The sequence below is a fragment of the Salmo salar genome, chromosome ssa26 (assembly GCF_905237065.1).
Source record: "Salmo salar chromosome ssa26, Ssal_v3.1, whole genome shotgun sequence".
Taxonomy (NCBI): Eukaryota; Metazoa; Chordata; class Actinopteri; order Salmoniformes; family Salmonidae; genus Salmo; species Salmo salar.
The window spans coordinates 10,498,052-10,521,218 of NC_059467.1; the positions used below are offsets into that span (position 1 = coordinate 10,498,052).

Below are 23,167 nucleotides of genomic sequence, written 5' to 3' on the forward strand. Positions count from 1 at the left end.
GTTCTAGCAAAGATATCTCTGCATTGTATTTCAGATGTTCCCATTTGGGGAAATCAAAAGCTTATAGGGTTTTATAAGTCAAAAAAAGCATCTTTATTTGGATCAGTCAATGAGTTAATACAAGCACCTGACTGCTTCGACAAGGCGATAGACATGTCAACTCTCCATAGCTCAGTGTGGCCCAAAGTTACCTTAACTTCACATGGACCCTTTGAAGTTGTAGCATGATCACATCAATAACAAGGTCCCAATTCCCTTTGAATTAAACATTACATGCAAATTTTCAATAAAACTTCCATCTTAAACTCGTCAACAAGGAGATTACGGGGAGAGCCTCCATTCCACACATACAGGGTATTCCGAAAGTTTGTATATAGTGGTAATAGGTGACATAAGATTCAGTCTCCCATCACAGAAAGGTGAACTGGGCACTATTGCGATCTTGTTTGTTCCTGGATTTAGGTGAAACGACTCCATTTAATTAACATGTCTTAAAGGAAGTTCTTCACATTTCCAATCAAAGCAGTTTTATCTTTACTTGATGATAGGTTGTTAAAAAAAAAAAAAAAGTGTAGTAAACAAGTGCATACAAAGGATTAGATGCCGGCGATCCACCCCCATTCAGGCAATGTCAATTTATATAATTACAATTAGATTCTATGCAGGTAGTTCAAGACTTAAAAAAATCTCTTCTGGTCGATTGCATACGTCTTCCCCACAGGCAGCTTCCGGAAAAATAAACTGTTGCCTCTGCTCATGTTTCCCTATAAATAGAGAGGGAATACAAAGACAAAACAGGAACATCTTAAATGGCACCAATTTATTATCCATAATAATTCACCAATTTAGTGTCACTTAACCAAGGATCTTGTTTTTGTGTAGCATTAACATTTTGAAAGCAGCAACCCACCTCTAGGCTCAGGTGCCTCCAGCAGTCCACCCAGGTTGGATATATTGAAGCATAGGGAGGGAGGCCGCCAGCCAGCCTGTAAAAGACAGGAGTACTTATGTGGAAAGCCAGCCTAAGACAAACCACTCAATACAGGGAAACTTTAAAAAAGGTTAATGGTCTCCAGCAAGAATTTTGTTAGGATGGTCTGAGTGAGGGACTTATTTGGGGTAGCCTAGTGGTTAGAGCGTTGGACTTGTAACCGAAAGGTTGCAAGATCAAATCCCCGAGCTGATAAGGTAAAACATCTGTCGTTCTGCCCCTGAACAAGGCAGTGAACCCACTGTTCCTAGGCCGTCATTTAAAATAAGAATTTGTTAACTGATTAGCCATGTTAAATAAAGGTAAAATAAATAATGTGAAGGATATGTAACCTGAAAACTAGCTGTCATTGGCAGAGAGGGTTGAAAATATGACCTAAAAGTCATTTTTTACTTAGGCCGGTTTCACGATTTATCTAAATAAGCTTTGTTGTACAATTAAATGTCATACACTGCATTTCAAACAGTCAGCAATAATTAAATGAATTCAGGGCTTGTGAAATTACACCTAGGCTAAATAAGCCTTCCACAACCATAGACCCACTCATAATATAATCTAGTTCAACCTTTTTATGAATAATTACTGATCTGGTATTAAAATGCCCTTTTTGTTAATTTAACCAGAACCACGCATAATGCACATTCACTAATAATGACTAACGTCTTAACGGCTTGCTAGACAATTAACACAGGTCTCTATCTCAAGCCCACGTACTATGAGTAGCCAGCTAATCTTCATACAGTATTTCCAGTTTAGCCATTTAGAATTTATTTTCTAGCTAACAAGGCAGAACAGTCAAATTGTTATGAACACACTTCTGTCCTTCAACTGTTTGAACAGAATGCTAGCCTGTACACTTTGTTCAGATGTTGAAATCAAGTGACCTACCTTACGCTTATTGCACATTTACAGAACAGACTACTAGGCAGATAGTATAAGTCTTTGGCTAAAATGCTGCTGGCGGTAAACTGATCCTTCATTTTCCAGAATCGATATTCCCATTTGAGTAGTGGAAAAATATATCAAACACTGGGCCTTTAAACCAGAAATGTTTTGTTTAAGGCAGATTAAGATCCAAATGTGTACCTGCACAGAACTAGTTATTCCAGGAAAAACAATGAGGAAATAAAGGCTTCCTCAAATGTCATGAAAACCGGTAATGCCAATACACGCATTGCAACTTGACATCTTTCAAAGCTTTCTTCATTTTGTAAATAAACAGAAAGATTAAAAAAAGACATCCAAACATAGCTACTTACCCGCAGTCATTGACAGCCATGAGGTTTGACACCAAAACAAAGGGGTATGTGAGCATACTGGCGAAAAACTGGAACACAAGAGGGAGATACTAAATTGACAGAACATGAGCAACCAAAGCAATACATTAACATTTGTCATTTAGCAGACGCTCTTATAAATAACGACTTACAGTAGTGAGTGCATACATTTATTCTATTATGTACTGGTTGTTAACTCGAAATGACAACGACAAGGTTCCAGTTTAACAAAGTTTACTATACTGTATGAACACACTACAAGGTAGCCATTCCACTCAAGGCTAGGTCCATCAACCACAAGGCTTCCCGCGCAGGCGTACTCTTGACTGAGTGATAGCCCCGTAATAACAGAAATATAGGGATACTTAACACTGGTCCCCCGTGGGAATTGAACTCACAACCCTGGCGTTGCAATCGCCATGCTCCACCAACAGCCACACCGGGACCCAATAAAAATCCCATCAACTGTTCATTATTTAAAAACACATGTTTTACACTTACCCCAGTCACAGCCTGAGAGCAGTTCTTTATTTCTCCTGTGTGACTCATCTGTGAAGAAAGGATGAAAAAAATGTCAATGTCATAATTCACTTACCCATGCATTCTACACTGACGTACAGGGTATTTTTTTTACTTTAAAGGCCCAGCGCAGTCACAAACTTGCTTTTCCTACGCTAAAAAAACATACATAGAATACCACACTATGAGGTTGGAATAATACTGTGAACATTATGATGCCCGTTTATTTTAGTGTAAGAGCAATTTGAAAAGGCCACCTGAATGCTCTTTTGGTAGGATGGTGTTTTGGCCTGCCTGGTGATGTCACCAGGTGGTACATTAGTTAGACCAATAAACGAGTTCCAAACCTTTCTGCCAATAACGGATAGTTTTCAGTTTCCCACTCAGACCACTCCCAGACAGTCCTAACAAAACTGTTGCTTGAGAAAATGCTCTTTGCTAAGAAGCTTAGGTACTTAATTGTTACCCAGAAGTGATTTGAGATGACGATAAAGACGGCTGCATTGGACCTTTAAACAAGCGGCAAAATCCCAAATCCATCTGACTTACTGAGTCATCAATGGCGTATGTGTTGATGAGGTGGGCAAGCATGTTGCAGATCCACAGAGAGAGCACGTCACCCAGCAGACGAGGAATAAGGCCCCTGCATGAGAGCACAGCTATTAGTCAGAGGTTAAGACGACAAGGAAAGAGAGGTCATGGTACAGACATCCAGAGGAAACGTCATTCAGAAAACAACAAAACATTTGCAAGATTCAGGAGCAAGCATAAACCTACTAAAAATAACTTCAAAAGGATTGACTGAATTTACTGAGGTCAAATGTATTCTAGTAATTTAGCAAGTCAAGAGTAAAGGATGCCCTTGAGACATTGGTCATGTAGCCAAAGGCAGATCATACTTACGCAAAGAATCCCAGAACTCCTTCATTCTTGTAGACAGTGACGATGGAATCAAACACTCCACTGCAAGACAACAAGAAACACTTGTAATATTCAGTATTAGATGGCTATAAATCGTATAAACACACAATGAATTTAGGTTAAGAGAAACTCACCTGTACTTGGTTTCTCTACCGATAAACTGGACCATGCATCTCAAGGTGATCACTTTGGTACAAACAGAAAATAACCATTAAGAGCCCAGCATCCATGCAGTAGTCGTTATCCTATGAGAACACGCATTCAGGGAAAAGGGCGACAAGACAAAAAGTTGCTCGACACAAACAGTACAATTACCATGGAAGGGGTGCGTGACGATCGTGGCACAGGAGCGGGCTATCATCTCTTTGGTTGTCTGTGGTAAAAGAAAAAACAGAAAGAATGGTGATGCAGAATTTGGGCGGAAACATAAATCCAGTTTAGACAGATTTAGCTGGGGATAATTCCCCTTACACCAAGAACCATCTGCGCTCCAGATATTAACTTACTTGCGTACGGTGAAAAAAAACAAATGAAAAAAAAAAAAACACAGCCAAGCGATTAGACATGCTCAGATGATGTCCATGGCAATAAGCTACAACTCAATTTATAGATTACGGTCTGTTCAAACCACGTCTAACAGAACTGTGAAACAAATCGGAATATTTCGATTGGAACGGCAATAACATGCTAAAAAACAAACATCTGTCAAACCATCTGCTTTACTGGATAAATTAATACATACCTCATTCACAACATGCTGTAAGGATCCCTCTTCAGCTTTCTGACTGGTTCCAGAGACCTAAAAAGGATTGAAAACCGACCATAAATATCCACAGCCTGCATTTAAAAAGATAAAAGTTAACTTTAAATTTAATAAAATAAATAAAAGTCAATTATACAATGAATTCATAACCAGGCCAAAAATCTTTACCTCATATTTGCCTGCATCCTGGCATCTCTGTAAAAGACAGCAGTGATTAGTTCAGAGATCCATTCTCATAATGGTGTGTCGACACTTTGCCATCCAGAGCATTTGTCAGTTCATGAATTTAGAAACAAATAGCATTTGTCAAACTCACCATCCTAAAAAACTGTGAAAGGCCAATCCAGTTCAAGTCACACAGAGTCAATTCCCAAGCCAGTATATAGCTTATTCTCTGACTAGCACGACTTTCCATACAGAATGTGATCACATTTAGGGATTGAGGCTAGACTATTGCTGAAAACATCAGATAACATTTATTTCGGAAGCTACATTAAGCCAGCGTGTTTGTTAGACCCACCTGCAAGACTCTGCTGTGTACAAGGGTGCCGATGGTCCCTGCACAGAGCCTGGGGGCTAGGCCATTAAAGAGACCTGCCTTGCCATCAATCTTGATGATGTGCTTTGCTAAAACACAGAAATTACAGGATCAAAGAACAGACGCATAGAAAATCAACACGCTCATTGGCCTGTCCGTACCATACAGTCTGACTAGTCTTATTTCCAGTTGCCTACTAGTTGGAGTTTAACATCAAGATAAGTCAAGTTTAAATCCATCAATATTAGTGACGCGCAGGTTGACTTAATACCCGCAGTCCCAGCAGTTATATTTGCGGGGTGGGCTGGTTTAGGGTCATTAAATAGTCTGGATGAAGTCCAGGTTGAATAAAGACCAAACAATACTTTAAAAAAATATATAAAATGTATAATGCTTGAGCAATAATATCTATAGGCAAAAAATATTTGTTTTCTTTCATTATTTTAGGCTATCTGGCATTAGCTTGTAAGCCTATAAGCTTTAGGGCCTACACGCCAATTGTCAAATGCTTTTGCGAACGGGCAGAAAGAGTTAACGTCGATCCACGGAGGCAAAAAGGACAATGTCGGAGTTTAATTCAATAAGAGAAAAGCTGCGAAATGGAGAGTTGAAAATAAAAGAGAATCGAAGGCCAGAAAAGTAAATGTTCGGGAAAGATTTGGTGAAGTGGTAAAAGAGGATGATATGTTGTGTGATATGATTGTGAGGTGTTATACAAATTGGACAGTCAAGACAGGGACTTCAAATAGACCTATTGCACGTCAAGGGAACTGTAGCCTACTGTTCTGATGGGTTAAATGAAAACTGAAATCTGGACACAGACTGTAGGTCTATAACCTCTCACATAGCCTTAATATTAACTCCTGCAGAATTAAGCATTTCTTGCAGTAAAACACACGCTAGGACACATTTTGACTCTGAAATAGGAGTGGAGAAATATGATTTATTTCTTTCAGCATTTTGAGAGCATGCGAAAGTGCATTTAGATGCCGTCTGTAGACATGCTATCGTTATCAGCGTCATAAAAGCTGATAGTATTTCAACCACATAAAATATGCATCCATTGGGGCAGCAGGTAGCCTAGCTCTTAGAGCGTTGGTCCAGTAACCGAAAGGTTGCTAGATCAAATCCCCGAGCTGACAAGGTAAAAATCTACCCCTGAACAAGGCAGTTAACCCACTGTTCCTAGGCCGTCATTGTAAATAAGAATTTGTTCTTAACTGACATGCCTAGTTAAATAAAGGTTCAATAAAATAAAAATAAAACAAAATCTTATTAGAAACATGTTGGGTCATTTTCAGATCTTTCTATTTCTTTACAACCGGTCAAACAAATGTCATTTGGACATTTGGCTAAATCTTTCCTTTTTGTTTGGAATTTATTGCATTTTCTTCCCATGCAGAGGCCAAATTGAGAGCCGTACCAAATGTTCTAACAACGCGGAGGGCTCTGTATAGCTCTGGATTGACATGATTGGTTGACGGTAGGTGGGGGGGTGGGAGGTCCTGTATAAACAGAAACTCACTTCTTTGACAACTTCCTTCACAACAGCTCTGCGCTGCTCCATAAAGTGCAAGTACACTACATGACCAAAAGTATGTAGACACCTGCTCGGCCAACATCTCACCGCAGAATTATGGGCATTAATATGGAGTTAGTCCCCCCTTTTCTGCTATAACAGCCTCCACTCTTCCGGGAAGGCTTTTCACTAGATATTGGAACATTGAAGCGGGGACTTGCATTCATTCAGCCACAAGCGCATTAGTGAAGTCGAGTATTGATGTGGGGCGATTAGAACTGGCTCGTAGTCGGCGTTCCAAATCATCCCAAAGGTGTTCGATGGGGTTGAGGTCAGGGCTCTGTGCACTCCAGACAAGCTCCTTCACAACAATCTCGACAAACCATTTCTGTATGGACCTCACTTTGTGCATGGGGGCAATGTAATGCTGGGGAAAAAAAGGGCAACCTCCAAACTGTTGCCACAAAGTTGGAAGCACGGACTAATCTAAAATGTCATTGTATGCTGTAGCGTTAAGATATCCCTTCACTGGAAGGAACTAAGGGGCCTAGCCCAAACGATGAAACACAGGCCCACACCATCATTCCTCTAACAAACTTTACAGTTGGCACTATGCATTGGGGCAGGTAGCCTTGTCCTGGCATTCGCCAAACCCAGATTTGTCCGTCGGACTGCCAAATGGTGAAGTGTGAATCATCACTCCAGAGAACGCGTTTCCACTGCTCCAGAGTCCAATGGCGGCGAGATTTACACCACTCCAGCAGACGCATGGTGATTTTAGGCTTATGAGCGGTTGCTTGGCCATGGCAACCCATTTCATGAAGCTCCGAACAAATAGTTCTTGTTCTGACATCGCTTCCAGACGCAGTTTGAAACTCGGTAGCGAGTGTTGCAACCGAGGAAAGACGATTTTTACGCTCTTCAGCACTAGGGTGGTCCCGTTCTGTGAGCTTGTGTGGTCTACCACTTCGCAGCTGAGCCGTTGTTGCGAGCTAGAAGTTTCCACTTCACTATAACAGCACTTACAGTTGACCGGGGCAGTTCGAGTAGGGCAGAAATTTGATTAACTGAATTGTTGGAAAGGTGGCATCCTATGACGGTACCACGCTGAAAGTCACTGAGCTCTTTAGTAAGGCCATTCTACTGCCAATGTTTGTCTATGAAGATTACATGGCTGTGTGCTCGATTTTATACACCTGTCAGCAACGGACGTTTCTGACTTCGAATATGTGGACAACTACAAATACCTAGGTGTCTGGTTAGACTGTAAACTCTCCTTCCAGACTCACATCAAACATCTCCAATCCAAAGTTAAATCTAGAATTGGCTTCCTATTTCGCAACAAAGCATCCTTCACTCATGCTGCCAAACATACCCTCGTAAAACTGACCATCCTACCGATCCTCGATTTCGGCGATGTCATTTACAAAATAGCCTCCAATAACCTACTCAACAAACTGGATGCAGTCTATCACAGTGCCATCCGTTTTGTCACCAAAGCCCCATAAACTACCCACCACTGTGACCTGTACACTCTTGTTGGCTGGCCTTCCCTTCATAATCGTCGCCAAACCTACTGGCTCCAGGTCATCTACAAGACCCTGCTAGGTAAAGTCCCCCTTATCTCCGCTCACTGGTCACCATAGCAGCAACCACCTGTAGCACGCGCTCCAGCAGGTATATCTCTCTGGTCACCCCCAAAGCCAATTCCTCATTTGGCCGTCTCTCCTTCCAGTTCTCTGCTGCCAATGACTGGAATGAACTACAAAAATCTCTGAAACTGGAAACACTTATCTCCCTCACTAGCTTTAATCACCAGCTGTCAGAGCTGCTCACAGATCACTGCACCTGTACATAGCCCATCTATAATTTAGCCCAAACTACTACCTCTTCCCCTACTGTATTTATTTATTTAGCTCCTTTTCACTTTCTCCTACTACAAATCTACCATTCCAGTGTTTTACTTGCTATATTGTATTTACTTTGCCACCATGTCCTTTTTTGCCTTTACCTCCCTTATCTCACCTCATGTGCTCACATTGTATAGACTTATTTTTGTACTGTATTATTGACTGTATGTTTGTTTTACTCCATGTGTAACTCTGTTGTTGTATGTTGTCGAACTGCTTTGCTTTATCTTGGCCATGTCGCAATTGTAAATAAGAACTTGTTCTCAACTTGCCTACCTGGTTAAATAAAGGTGAAATAAAATTCAAAAATAAAAATGGGTGTGGCTGAAATAGCCGAATCCACTAATTTGAAGGGGTGTCCACATACTTTTGTTATTTGTAGTGTATGAATGCCCCGACTTCTGCAGAAGCAGTATCCCCGTAAATGCTGCATGGCCAATGCAGACATTGGATTGACCATGCAGCGCAGTTTAGGGTCGGTTGGGGGCCTCAACCCATATAGTTGGGTGGATGGGTTATTAGCAATAGCAGGCGGGTGTGGGTGAACAAACAGCTGACCCGAACACCACTAAATCATTTAGTACCATCAAGGAACAAGGGCTGATTGCACCAGTCGGATATAAAAAGTTGGTCTTAAATGTTAGGTCGGCGTAGCTGCATCTGACTTTGGGATCAGAATTTACACCTGCTGCGCCAAACAAAAATAAGACTAGTCGTAGCCAAGCCAGGCGTAAGCAATGCACGTTCATGAGATTTGATGCTTGATAATGATGGTTGCTAGGCAGCGCCCTTTACCATGTTTTACGATATACCGGTATTGATGCATGGCTTGGGTTTTACTTCACCTTCTAAGGGTATTTGAATGTTTGGTTTGTTAAAATGTGATACGCTGTGTGTAACGTCCATTTTTACAGTTTACTTCGCTACCCTGTACCCTCTCTCTATGCCTTCTTTCCACACAGACCTAGCCCCGACCGCTGTCAATCAAGGAGCACATTTGGTGTTCCGCTACCATGACACTTGTGTTCAGTCTCTGCATGGTCAATGCAGCACATGAAACAATGTTGTTCTTAATATAAATCCACTAGCGTTATATAATTACACTATTAGTTTGTGTTTCTTACATCTGCAAACAGCTAGTTTGTATTTTCTTAGTAAATTGGGCCTAAATCTCATTAGCCGCTAATGCTAATCGTCAGGGCAACCGTAACTAGCTATACAGCCTAATAATACCAGTGATGGTGTAGACCTACAGTACCAGTCAAAAGTTGACACCTACTCATTTAAGGGTTTTTATTTTTACTATTTTCTACATTGTAGAAAAATAGTGAAGACATCAAAACTATGTAATAACACATATGGAATCATGTAGTAAAATTAAACAAATCAAAATATATTTTATATATTTCAGATTCTTCAAAGAAGCCACCCTTTGCCTTGATGACAGCTTTGCACACTCTTGGCATTCTCTCAACCAGCTTCATGAGGCAGTCACCTGGAATGCATTTGAATTAGCCTTGCCTTAATGCGTTTGAGTCAATCAGTTGTGTTTTGACAAGGTAGTGGGGATATACAGAATGTATTTTTTACTTTATTTAACCTGTTGGGGCTAGGGGGCAGTATTTGCACAGCTGGATAAAAAAACGTACCCGATTTAATCTGGTTACTACTCCTGCCCAGTAACTAGAATATGCATATAATTATTGGCTTTGGATAGAAAACACCCTAAAGTTTCTAAAACTGTTTGAATGGTGTCTGAGTATAACAGAACTAATTTGGCAGGCCAAAACCTGAGAAGATTCCTTACAGGAAGTGGCCTGTCTGACCATTTCTTGCCCTCCTTGATCATCTCTAACAAATACAGGGGATCTCTGGCATGACGTGACACTTCCTACGGCTCCCATGGGCTCTCAGAAGGCGGGAAAAAGCTGAACGATGTAATTCCATCCCCAGGCTGAAACACATTAGCGCGTTTGGCAAGTGCTCTATCAGAGGGCCATTAGACTGAGGCTCGTGCATGAGGGGATAGCATGCTTTTACTTTCACTCCCTTTGTAATAAAAAAACGATTTCCCGGTCGGAATATTATCGCTTTTTTACGAGAAAAATTGCATAAAAATTGATTTTAAACAGCGGTTGACATGCTTCGAAGTACGGTAATGGAATATTTAGAAATTTTTTGTCACGAAATGCGCCATGCTCGTCACCCTTATTTACCCTTTCGGATAGTGTCTTGAACGCACGAACAAACCGCCGCTATTTGGATATAACAATGGATTATTTGGGACCAAACCAACATTTGTTATTGAAGTAGAAGTCCTGGGAGTGCATTCTGACGAAGACAGCAAAGGTAATAACATTTTTCTTATAGTAAATCTGACTTTGGTGAGTGCTAAACTTGCTGGGTGTCTAAATAGCTAGCCCTGTGATGCCGGGCTATCTACTGAGAATATTGCAAAATGTGCTTTCACCGAAAAACTATTTTAAAATCGGACATCGCGAGTGCATAGAGGAGTTCTGTATCTATAATTCTTAAAATAATTGTTATGCTTTTTGTGAACGTTTATCGTGAGTAATTTAGTAAATTCACCGGCAGTGTTCGGTGGGAATGCTAGTCACATGCTAATGTAAAAAGCTGGTTTTTGATATAAATATGAACTTGATTGAACAAAACATGCATGTATTGTATAACATAATGTCCTAGGGTTGTCATCTGATGAAGATCATCAAAGGTTAGTGCTGCATTTAGCTGTGGTTTGGGTTTGTGACATTATATGCTAGCTTGAAAAATGGGTGTCTGATTATTTCTGGCTGGGTACTCTGCTGACAATCTAATGTTTTGCTTTCGTTGTAAAGCCTTTTTGAAATCGGACAGTGTGGTTAGATTAACGAGAGTCTTGTCTTTAAAATGGTGTAAAATAGTCATATGTTTGAAAAATTGAAGTTTTTGCATTTGAGGTATTTGAATATCGCGCCACGGGATTACACTGGTTGTTGAGTAGGTGGGACGCAAGCGTCCCACCTAGCCCATAGAGGATAACAAGGCAAGTCAGTTAAGAACAACATTTTATTTTCAATGACGGCCTACCGGGGAACAGTGGGTTAACTGCCTTGTTCGGGGGTAGAATGACAGATTTTTAACCTTGTCAGCTCGGGATTCGATCCAGCAACCTTTCGGTTACTGGCCCAACACTGTAACCACTAGGCTACTTGCCGCTATTTGGTAAAAGACCAAGTCGATATTATGGCAAAAACAGCTCAAATAAGCAAAGAGAAACGACAGTCCATTACTTTAAAACATGAAGGTCAGTCAATACGGAAAATTTCAAGAACTTTGAAAGTATCTTCAAGTGCAGTCGCTAAAAACCATCAGGTGCTATGATGAAACTGGCTCTCATGAGAACCGCCACAGGAAAGGAAGACCCAGAGACACCTCTGCTGCAGAGGATAAGTTCATTAGTTAACTCCACCACAGATTTCAGCCCAAATAAATGCTTCAGAGTTCAAGTAACAGACATCTCAATATCAACTGTTCAGAGGAGACTGCTTGAATCAGAACTTCATGGTCGAATTGCTGCAAAGAAACCACGACTAATGGACCAACAAGAAGAGACTTGCTTGGGCCAAGAAACACGAGTAATGGACATTAGACCGGTGGAAATCTGTCCTTTGGTCCAAATTTGAAGCATGAAGGAACAGGTGTGAAGGTGTGGGGGTGCTTTGCTGGTAACACAGGCTGATTTACTTAGAAATCAAGGCACACTTAACCAGCATGGCTACCACAGCATTCTGCAGCAATACGCCATCCCATCAGGTTGGCGCTTAGTGGGGCTACCATTTGTTTTTCCACAGGACAATGACCCAAAACACACCTCCAGGATGTGTAAGGGCTATTTGACCAAGGATAGTGATGGAGTGCTGCATCAGATGACCTGGCCTCCACAATATCCTGACCTCAACCCAATTGAGCTGGTTTGGGATGAGTTGGACCGCAGAGTGAAGTAAAAGCAGCCAACAAGTGCTCAGCATGTAGGAACTCCTTCAAGACTGTTGAAAAAGCATTCCTCATGAGGCTGGTTGAGAGAATGCCAAGAGTGTGCAAAGCTGTCATCAAGGCAAAGGGTGGCTACGTTGAAGAATATAAAATATATTTTGGATTTGTTTAATGCTTTTTTGTTATTACATGATTCCATATGTGTTATTTCTTCACAATTATTCTACAATGTAGAAAATAGTAAAAACAAAGAAAAACCCATGAATGAGTAGGTGTGTCAACTTTTGACTGGTACTGTACATCTGCATGTTTTTTTTGTGAAGCAGTAGCTTCTAAATCAAAGAGGAATATGCAAAGCAACAATATGTTAGCAAAATTAAGTAGTTAAGAGAAAACATTCAATGTAGCCAAAGATTATAGTGTCCCCTAGGAAACACTTGTCAACACTTCGGTTCCCTTTTTTTTTTTTACCTTCATTTAACTAGGTAAGTCAGTTAAGAACAAATTCTTATTTACAGTGACGGCCTACCAAAAGGCAAACGGCCTCCTGCGGGGACGGGGGCTAGGATTAAAAATAAAATATAGGACAAAACACACATCGACAAGAGACAACACTACATAAAGAGAGACCTAAGACAACAACATAGCAAGGCAGCAACACATGACAACACAGCATGGTAGCAACACAACATGGTAGCAACACAACATGGTAGGAGCACAAAACATGGTACAAACATTATTGGGAACAGACAACAGCACAAAGGGCAAGAAGGTAGAGACAACAATACATCACGCAAAGCAGCCACAACTGTCAGTAAGTGTCCATGATTGAGTCTTTGAATGAAGAGATTGAGATAAAACTGTCCGGTTTGAGTGTTTGTACCCTGTCACAATAACGCCTCCCTGACATTGTAATTTGTTGTCATATCAAACACTGTATTCAAAGTGCCCACTATTATATTCTAAGTATAGAATTTTAATAATCATAACATTTCCACGATTCCAACAGTTCACTGAACTGTTTTACTCTAAATCACAAGTCAAATTGCAACATGTGGTTAAAAATAAGGCCTAAATTGTTTGCACACATAGTGCAGCCCTACGTGGCACTGTGGGAATTATCTCAAATGAGTGCAGGAAATGCAGAACCTCTACGTGATCGGTGTACCTCCACCGGGACGGTTGAGCTAACGTAGTTAAGCTAATGCGATTAGCAAGAGGTTGTAAGTAACAAGAACATTTCCCAGGACAGAGACATATCTGATATGGGCAGAAAGCTTAAATTCTTGTTAATCTAACTGCACTGTCCAATTTACGGTAGCTATTACAGTGAAATACCATGCTATTGTTTGAGGAGAGTGCACAGTTATGAACTTGAAAATGTATTAATAAACCAATTAGGCACATTTGGGCAATCTTGATATAACATTTTGAACATAAATGCAATGGTTCATTGAATCAGTCTAATACTTAGCACATACACTGCTGCCATCTAATGGACAAAATCTAAATTGCGCCTAACCTGGAATATTACATTTTGTCCTTTCTCTTGCATTTCAAAGACGCATGTTTTTTTCTTTGTATTATCTTTTACCAGATCTAATGTGTTATATTCTCCTACATTAATTTCACATTTCCACAAACTTCAAATTGTCTCCTTTCAAATAGTATCAAGAATATGCATATCCTTGCTTTCAAATAGTATCAAGAATATGTATATCCTTGCTTTCAAATAGTATCAAGAATATGCATATCCTTGCATCATTTGACCCATTGAAATCAATTAGAATGTATGTGTTGCCACCGTAGGGTCGGTCACACACTACTCAAAGCAAACGTTGAACTTTTATTATTCACAAACATTTAAATACCATTATATGATATTTTGGCCATATGGCCCAGCATAATCTTAATACTGTACTGTCTTTGGTATTATTTTGCTATTGAATCGCGCATAGGCACCTCGAAAAGCGGTTGTGAAATATGAACACTCACATCCTATTGAAAAAAAAAAGTATATTATTTTCTGTGCATATCATGAAATATAGTCGCAATTTAACACCCTACGCCTGCTCCCTACTGGGCGTCAGGCGTAGCTCATAGAAGGGCTTACGCCCAGGTGGGTTAGCCCGGAGTTACGACCCACTTACAACTAACTGGTGCAACCAGCCCGATGCTAATTGAAAACTAGCTAACCATTTTGCAAGTGGGTAGACTGGAATTTAGGTCTCACCATAGGCAAACAATCCAGGCAGCTGGTACACTTGTCTACCAAACAGGTTTCTTCCAAGGGAGGGAGGGAGAGGTTCATGGCCAACCTGAAAAGGAGTACATGAGCAATTGCCACTTATTAGGCTATCTGGGTAATCACATAATACATTGAAGTGAACGCCAGTATATAAGGCCAAGTGCTAGTCAGTTATAGTTAGGGCTAGTACCATTTCCCAAGCTAGTTAGCTAGATTAACAATATGCAAAATTTGTTTTACTTTCTTTGCAGACATTTGACACAGTACAATTATCATCCAGCTTATGATAACAGCGCACACAGTAATGCATTATGATCCAGCGAAATACCCTTTCGTTTTATAACCTTAGTTAGCGTTACACGGGTGAGTGGGCCAAAGGGCGCCCATTGTGTCCTGAACGAGACGTAGCTAGTTACGTTAGCCAGTCGTTATTATCATGGTATTTATAACGTCGCACAAATGAACATGATAGCTGGCTAAATAGGGGCTTGTCTAATTTGGAAGAGTTTGTCAAATGTAGGTAAAAGGCAGATTTTTTTTGTTGCATTTTAGCTAACCCTAACCTAATTCTCCCAACCTGTTACTTTGATTCTCATAACCTGATACCTAAAGTACATTTTGACAAAAGCTGTATCCCTTTTAGACATAACCGCTAGATAGAAATAATTGTATAACAAGGTAATTGTTTATCTGCGGCAAAATGTCGAAACCCACTTCCTTAGTCAGCTAACAAGCTAGCTTAGCTCTTTGACCTTTTCGTGATGTCTACCCCCTAGCTACTAATTTTAGCTAGTTATAGAAACATACTGATTGAAACGATAAGTGAACTGCTGTTTAGGTCATATTTTAATGAGATCAGTTTGAATTTATCGGCTGTGTGGAGTATGGAAAGTTCAACACCGGAATGTAACGTGAGTTCTATTTAGCTAGCTAGTCGTTACGGCTGTTGTGGCAGCTAGCTACAGTAGCCTGTCAGTTACAGAACCGGCCTCGTAGTAAAGATAGCTGGATCAAAACATTCTGGTTTGTTTAATCTCAATATATCTTACCTGAATTAGAACTTTGATGTACATGAGGGGGTGGGAAAGGACCGTTAATCCAGACCCCAGAAGTACTTGGCCACACGTGTCCGCCATTATGGAGCAAACTGACAGGATTCTTCTCCTCCCACCAGCCGGAAAGAGATGAAGGAAGCTTCAGTAGGTTAGCCACTCTACTCACATGACACAGGAGGGACCGCCCGGATCGGACAGGCCGCAGATTCTTCAGATGACTTTGGCCAAGACTTCATAGGACCCTACTGTGCTAGAGTATAGACGTTTGAAATAATTAGTTTTCATCCTCTCTGAAAGATTAGTGTTTAAGTAGGCCTAGACACTTGCAGGAATAGTGTTATGCTCTTAGCATCTTGAGGTGAAAAAAAGACCATGAAGATAAAAGTAAGCCCACCCACCGTCGACCAGACCAGCCGACCTTCGACCATTGACCAGACCAGCATTGAGCCACCCAACCAGACCAGTGTTGACCAGCCGACCATCGACCAGTTGACTGACCAGCTGACCGCCGACCATACCATTTACATTTACGTAATTTAGCAGAGGCTCTTATCCAGAGCAACTTACAAATTGGTGCATTCACCTTATGATATCCAGCGTTGACCAGCCGACCAGACCAGAGTTGACCTGTTGACCAGACCAGCGCAAAGCCACCCAACCAGACCAGCGTTGACCTGCTGACCGTTGACCAAACTAGCTCTGAGCCACCCGACAAGAACAGAGCTGAACCACCTGACCAGACCAGCATTAACCACCTGTTGACCAGACCAGTGCTGACCAGCATTGACCTGCACACAGTGATAAAGAAGCCTCCATTGATTTGTCTTCTTCATTGAAGTAGCGAGCAATCTTTGCCAGCATAGATGGGTGAATTTGGCTTCAATACGATGTGCAAGTGACGTCATCCTACGTCATACTTCCGGGTCCTGTCCCTTAATATTTTGAATAGGCTTGATGATTATATCATAATATTTTTGAAAACGCTGTAATTTATTAAGATATATACAGTTGAAGTTGGAAGTTTACATACACCTTTGCCAAATACATTTAAACTCAGATTTTCACAATTCCTGACATTTAATCTGAGTAAGAATTCCCTGTTTTAGGTCAGTTAGGATCACCACTTTATTTTAAGAATGTGAAATGTCAGAATAATAGTAGAGAGAATGATTTATTTCAGCTTGTATTTCTTTCATCACATTCCCAGTGGGTCAGAAGTTTACATACACTCAGTTAATATTTGATAGCATTGCCTTTAAATTGTTTAACTTGGGTCAAACGTTTCAGGTCGCCTTCCACAAGCTCCCACAATAAATTGGGTGAATTTTGGCCCATTCCTCCTGACAAAGCTGGTGTAACTGACCAGGTTTGTAGGCCTCCTTGCTTGCACACGCTTTTTCAGTTCTGCCCACAAATTTTCTATAGGATTGAGGTCAGGGCTTTGTGATGGCCATTCCAGTACCTTGACTTTGTTGTCCTTAAGCCATTTTGCCACAACTTTGGAAGTATGCTTGGGGTCATTGTCCATTTGGAAGACCCATTTGCGACCAAGCTTTAACTACCTGTCTGATGTCTTGAGATGTTGCTTCAATATATCCACATAATTGTCATGACGCCATCTATTTTGTGAAGTGCACCAGTCCCTCCTGCAGCAAGGCACCCCCACAACATGATGCTGCCATCCCCGTTCTTCACGGTTGGGATGGTGTTCTTCGGCTTGCAAGCCTCCAACTTTTTCTTCCAAACATAACGATCGTCATTATGGCCAAACAGTTCTATTTTTGTTTTATCAGACCAGAGGACATTTCTCCAAAAAGTACGATCTTTGTCCCCATGTGCAGTTGCAAACCGTAGTCTGGCTTTTTTATAGCAGTTTTGGAGCAGTGGCTTCTTCCTTGCTGAGCGGCCTTTCAGGTTATGTCGATATAGGACTCGTTTTACTGTGGATATAGATACTTTTGTACATGTTTCCTCCAGCATTTTCACAAGGTCCTTTGCTGTTGTTCTGGGATTGATTTGCACTTTTCTCACCAAAGTACGTTCATCTCTAGGAGCGGTATGACGGCTGCGTGGTCCCATGGTGTTTATACTTGTGTACTATTGTTTGTACAGATGAGCGTGGTACCTTCAGGCGTTTGGAAATTGCTCCCAATGATGAACCAGACTTGTGGAGGTCTCCAATTTTTTTTCTGAGATCTTGGCTGATTTCTTTTGATTTTCCCCTGATGTCAAGCAAAGGGGCACTGAGTTTGAAGGTAGCCCTTGAAATACATCTACAGGTACACCTGCAATTGACTCAAATGGTGTCAATTAGCCTGTCAGAAGCTTCTAAAGCCATGACATCATTTTCTGGAATTTTCCAAGCTGTTTAAAGGCACAGTCAACTTAGTATATGTAAACTTCTGAGCCACTGGAATTGTGATACAGTGAATTATAAGTGAAATAATCTGTCTGTAAACAATTGTTGGAGAAATTACTTGTCATGCACAAAGTAGATGTCCTAACCGACTTGCCAAAACTATAGTTAACAAGAAATTTGTAGAGTGGTTGAAAAAAAAGTTTTAATGACTCCAACCTAAGTGTATGTAAACTTACGACTTCAACTGTATATATGTGTGTCTGTGTATATATTCAAAAGGCACTCGCACATTTGAGCTATCTTTTTTGCAGGTGCATGGTAACAGTTGAATAAAATTAGAAAAAAGAAGGAACCCACACACTGCTCTTGATAGTATCACTGCTCTTTAATAAGCTTTACGTATCGGCCTCACGGCCTTCGTCAGAGCTTTTGTGAGTTTTTTCAATTAGAACCCTTTTGTAGACCTTGCTCCACCCACATCCGTTCCACGCATCGATGCGCAATAGGTTTCTAAGAAGAGGCTATTCTCCACAATGTGTGGATGAAGCTCTTAATTTGGCACTGGGGAAAACACGAGATGAACTGCTACAAAAAATACCCACTAGAGCTAAACCCACATATACTTTGAACTTGCGAAAAGTGGGAGAATCCACCACTTATTGTATATCGGAGAGGTCGCAATTTACTCAATAAATTGGTTCTCATTAAGATATATATACAATTACACAGAACAAAAATATAAACACAACATGTCTAGTGTTGGTCCCTTGTTTCATGAGCTGAAATAAAAGATTGCAGCAATTTTTCATATGCACAAAAGGCTTATTTCTCTAATTTGGTGCACAAATTTGTTTACATCCCTCTTAAGGAGCATTTCTCCTTTGCCAAGATAATCCATCCATCCACCTGACTAAATAGCATGATCATTACACAGGGGCTCCTTGTGCTGGGGACAATAAAAGTCCACTCTAAAATGTGCAGTTTAGTCACACAACACAATGCCACAGATGTCTCAAGTTTTGAGGGAGCCAGATAAATGAATGTTAATTTCTCTACCATAAGTCACCTCCAATGTCGTTATAGAGAATTTGGCGTCCAACTGGCCTCAACCCAGGACCTCGACATCTGGCTTCTTAACCTGCGGGATCGTCTGAGACCAACCACCCGGACAGCTGATGAAACTGAGGGTTTGCACAACCAAAGAATTTCTGAAAAACTGTCAGAAACCTTCTCGGGGAACCTCATCTGCGTGCACGTTGTCTTCACCAGGGTCTTGACCTGACTGCAGTTCGGCGTCGTAACTTGGGTTGCACATTTTGGGGAATATTCAGAGGTGGAAACTCTCCGTGGGAATTAACGGGAATATTTGGGAATTCACTGAAGTATATGCAAATTAATATTAATACCATTTAAATGTAGAGGTTTTTTCTATTGGATATATTTTCCATATCATGTGGAGACATAAACCTTTTACCTTATCATAAGTAGACATAATTGCAAATGATTAAATCCTTCCAATAGAAATAAAAAAAAACTATTTAGGTATGAATTGAACTTAATCAAATGAGTTGACTCTTCACATGGGATGATTTCACTGAACAACAAAAAAAAGGGAATATTGAATGATCCCCAATGATCCATCGCATCTCCCAAAAACGTTTTAAACATACATCTGTAAAATGATGGTCTAGAAACTAAAGCTTTGGTTGTCTTCCTCTCAGGCTTCCATGTCTTCTCCCTGGACCTCCTCAATGTCCACCTCTTGAACATCAGACTCTGAGGTCTCATCTTCACTGTCACTTTCCAACCTTGTTGAGGATGGCTCGTTGTCAGGCTCAAAAAGCCAAAAATTTGCCCGGATGGCCACCAAGTTTTTGACGCTTGTATTGGTCAGCCTGTTGCGTGCTTTGGTGTGTGTGCTCCCAAACAAGGACCAGTTGCGCTCTGAGGAGGCTGATGTTGGTGGGATTTGGAGGATGATGAAGCCAACAGGGGAAAGAGCCTCAGATCCACAAAGTCCCTTCCACCAGGTGGCTGAGGAGATATGTTGGCACGACTGCCATATTGCATCTACATCCCAAAGCCCTTGCTTGGAAGTGTACTTCACCAGACTGCCAAGAACCTTGCCCTCATCCAGGCCAAGGTGGCAAGACATGGTAGTGATGACACCATAGGCCTTGTTGATCTCTGCACCAGACAGGATGATCTTGCCAGCAAACTTGGGGTCCAACATGTACGCTGCAGCATGTATGGGCTTCAGGCAGAAGTCTTCACGCTTTTTGATGTATTTCATAACTGCAGTTTCCTCTGCTTGGAGCAACAGTATAGTGGGCAGGGAAGTACGGATTTCTTCTCTTACATCTGCAAGCAGAGTCTGAACATCAGACAGGATGGTATTGTCTCCCTCAATCTGTGCAATGGCTACTGCTATAGGTTTCAGGAGTTTCAGACGGCTTACCACTCTCTTCCAAAATACATAATCCAGGAGGATTCTCTTGATGGGACTGTCCATATCGGCAGACTGTGATATGGCCATTTCTTGGAGAGACACCTTCCCCTCCAGAACACTGTCAAACATAATGACAACACCACCCCAAAGGGTGTTGCTGGGCAGCTTCAATGTGGTGCTCTTATTCTTCTCACTTTGCTTGGTGAGGTAGATTGCTGCTATAACTTGATGACCCTTCACATACCTAACCATTTCCTTGGCTCTCTTGTGGAGTGTATCCATTGTTTTCAGTGCCATGATGTCCTTGAGGAGCAGATTCAATGCATGAGCAGCACAGCCAATGGGTGTGATGTGAGGGTAGGACTCCTCCACTTTAGAGCAAGCAGCCTTCATGTTCGCAGCATTGTCTGTCACCAATGCAAATACCTTCTGTGGTCCAAGGTCATTGATGGCTGCCTTCAGTTCATCTGCAATGTAGAGACCGGTGTGTCTGTTGTCCCTTGTGTCGGTGCTCTTGTAGAATACTGGTTGAGGGGTGGAGATTATGTAGTTAATTATTCCTTGCACACAAAGATTCGAGCACCCATCAGAGATGATTGCAATACAGTCTGCTTTCTCTATGATTTGCTTGACCTTCACTTAAACTGTTGAACTCTGCACCCAGCAAATTAGTAGATAAAGCATGTCTGGTTGGAGGGGTACATGCTGGCCGAAGAACATTCAGAAATCTCTTCCAATACACATTGCCTGTGAGCATCAGAGGTGAACCAGTTGCATACCCAGCTCGAGCAAGATATTCATCAGCATTTCTCTGACTATATTCCTCCATTGTAAAAACTTCTGGTTCCAGGAGGACCATGAGCTGTTGCTATCGATAAGGTGTCTGATTCATCATTTTCACCTCGAATAGAAGAAGAGGGACTTTTGTCAGAGGTGGCTTTTTGTGAGCGCTGAGCGAACTTTATGCACTTGGCCAGATGATTCTGCATCTTTGTTGCATTCTACACGTATGATTTGGCACAGTATTTGCAAATGTACACAGCTTTTCATTCCACATTAGCTGCAGTGAAATGTCTCAGCACATCAGATAGAGCGTGTGGCATTTTCCTGTAAACATTAGGAAACAATGAGTAAAAAAACGAAAATATAATTCCATGTACAGATAAATAGTTAAGCAGTTTGATTAAACAACTCATTTGTTTAATCATGTTTCATTTAAAATGTTTTAAAATGAAACATGTATGGAAACAGGTGAATTAAACTCCTCAGTTAGCAGGCTCAAGCAAGCTAAAACCCGCAAGGTAGCAAAAACTAACTAGCAGAAATTGCTAACAAGTTAGAAATGATTTAAACACACTTTGCTGTAGGTTACTATTTACGAGTTAACAAAAAATCATGTAGGTCATATAAAATATATTCACCCCACCCTGTATTGTAATCAAAACTTACTAGAAAGCATGTAGTCCTTGGCTCAGATAGTGTAGTAGTGTGGGCTCAATAGCATATCATTAGTGTGATGGAAGAGTGCACTGTGCATGCAAAGGGTTGCAATTCCATTGAATTGGGGATAGTTTAACCAAAATATGCCACAAGATCTAGAATTGCCTTATGTGTATCCCACAAAAAAGGTTCACTGTTATAAGCTAACTTTTTTGATGAATGTAAGCAAAATTCACCAAATTCCTGGGCTTAACTTCCCATGGAAATTTACCAGAAAGTTTCCGACCCTTTGCAACCCTAGTCGTAACCGACTTCAGTGGGCAAATACTCACCTTCGATGGCCACTGAAACGCTGGAGAAGTGTGCTCTTTACAGATTAATCCCGGTTTCAACTGTACCGGCAGAGGGCTTCGTGTGGGCGAGCGGTTTGCTGATGGGGTTATGGTATGGGCAGGCATAAGCTACGGACATCAAACACAATTGCATTTTATCGATGGCAATTTGAATGCACAGAGATACCGTGACAAGATCCTAAAGCTCATTGTCGTGCCATTCATTCACCACCATCACCTCATGTTTCAGCATGATAATGCACAGCCCCATGGCACAAGGATCTGTGCACAAATCCTGGAAGCTGAAAATGTCCCAGTTCTTCCATGACCTGCATACTCACCAGACATGTCACCCATTGAGCATGTTTGCGAGGCTCTGGATCAACATGTGCAACAGCATGTTCCAGTTCCTGCCTATATCGCTTTGACAACAACAACATCGAGCTGGGTGTGAAGGCCGTCGCCAACCCAGAGGACTGGGTGTTCTCGCTCTCCTAGGCCGATGTGAGAAGGGTCTTTAATCAGGTCAACACCTGCAATTCTGTGGCCCCTGACGGTATTCCAGGGCGCGTTCTCAGAGTGTACACAGAACAGCTGGCAGGCATATTCACTGTAATTTTCTACCTCTCCTTGTCCCAGTCTGTAATCCCTACGTGTTTTAAGATGACCACAATCATCCCTGTTCTTAAGAACTCTAAGGATTCATGCCATAATGATTACCGCCCTGTAGCACTCACTTCTGTAATCATCAAATCAAATCAAATTGTATTTGTCACATGCGCCGAATACAACAGGTGTAGACCTTACCGTGAAATGCTTACTTACAAGCCCGTAACCAACAGTGCAGTTCAAG

General features: G+C 41.3%; 1 protein-coding gene across 1 annotated transcript; it reads right to left on the minus strand.

Annotated features, from left to right (window-relative positions):
- Nucleotides 1-69: 69 nt before the first annotated feature.
- mtch2 (mitochondrial carrier homolog 2) lies at nt 70-16,053 on the minus strand. Its single transcript, XM_014175167.2, has 13 exons — nt 15,729-16,053; nt 14,665-14,749; nt 4,992-5,098; nt 4,640-4,666; nt 4,451-4,507; nt 4,024-4,081; nt 3,843-3,894; nt 3,691-3,750; nt 3,337-3,430; nt 2,770-2,817; nt 2,251-2,318; nt 911-986; nt 70-764 (listed from the first exon to the last, which is right to left on the minus strand). The coding sequence occupies exons 1-13, from the start codon at nt 15,813-15,815 to the stop codon at nt 678-680; spliced, it is 906 nt and encodes a 301-aa protein (XP_014030642.1). The 5' UTR covers nt 15,816-16,053; the 3' UTR covers nt 70-677.
- Between the last annotated feature and the right edge of the window lie 7,114 nt (nt 16,054-23,167).

What these genes read in the sequence shown, in the direction of transcription:
- mtch2 (XM_014175167.2), bottom strand. Translation starts at nt 15,815, where the DNA reads ATGGCGGACACGTGTGGCCAAGTACTTCTGGGGTCTGGATTAACGGTC. An exon ending in GCCTGGATTGTTTGCCTATG is followed by an intron (nt 5,099 to 14,664) that starts GTGAGACCTAAA and finishes TCTGTGTTTTAG; the next exon opens with CAAAGCACATCATCAAGATT. An exon ending in GGTAGAGAAACCAAGTACAG is followed by an intron (nt 3,751 to 3,842) that starts GTGAGTTTCTCT and finishes GTTGTCTTGCAG; the next exon opens with TGGAGTGTTTGATTCCATCG.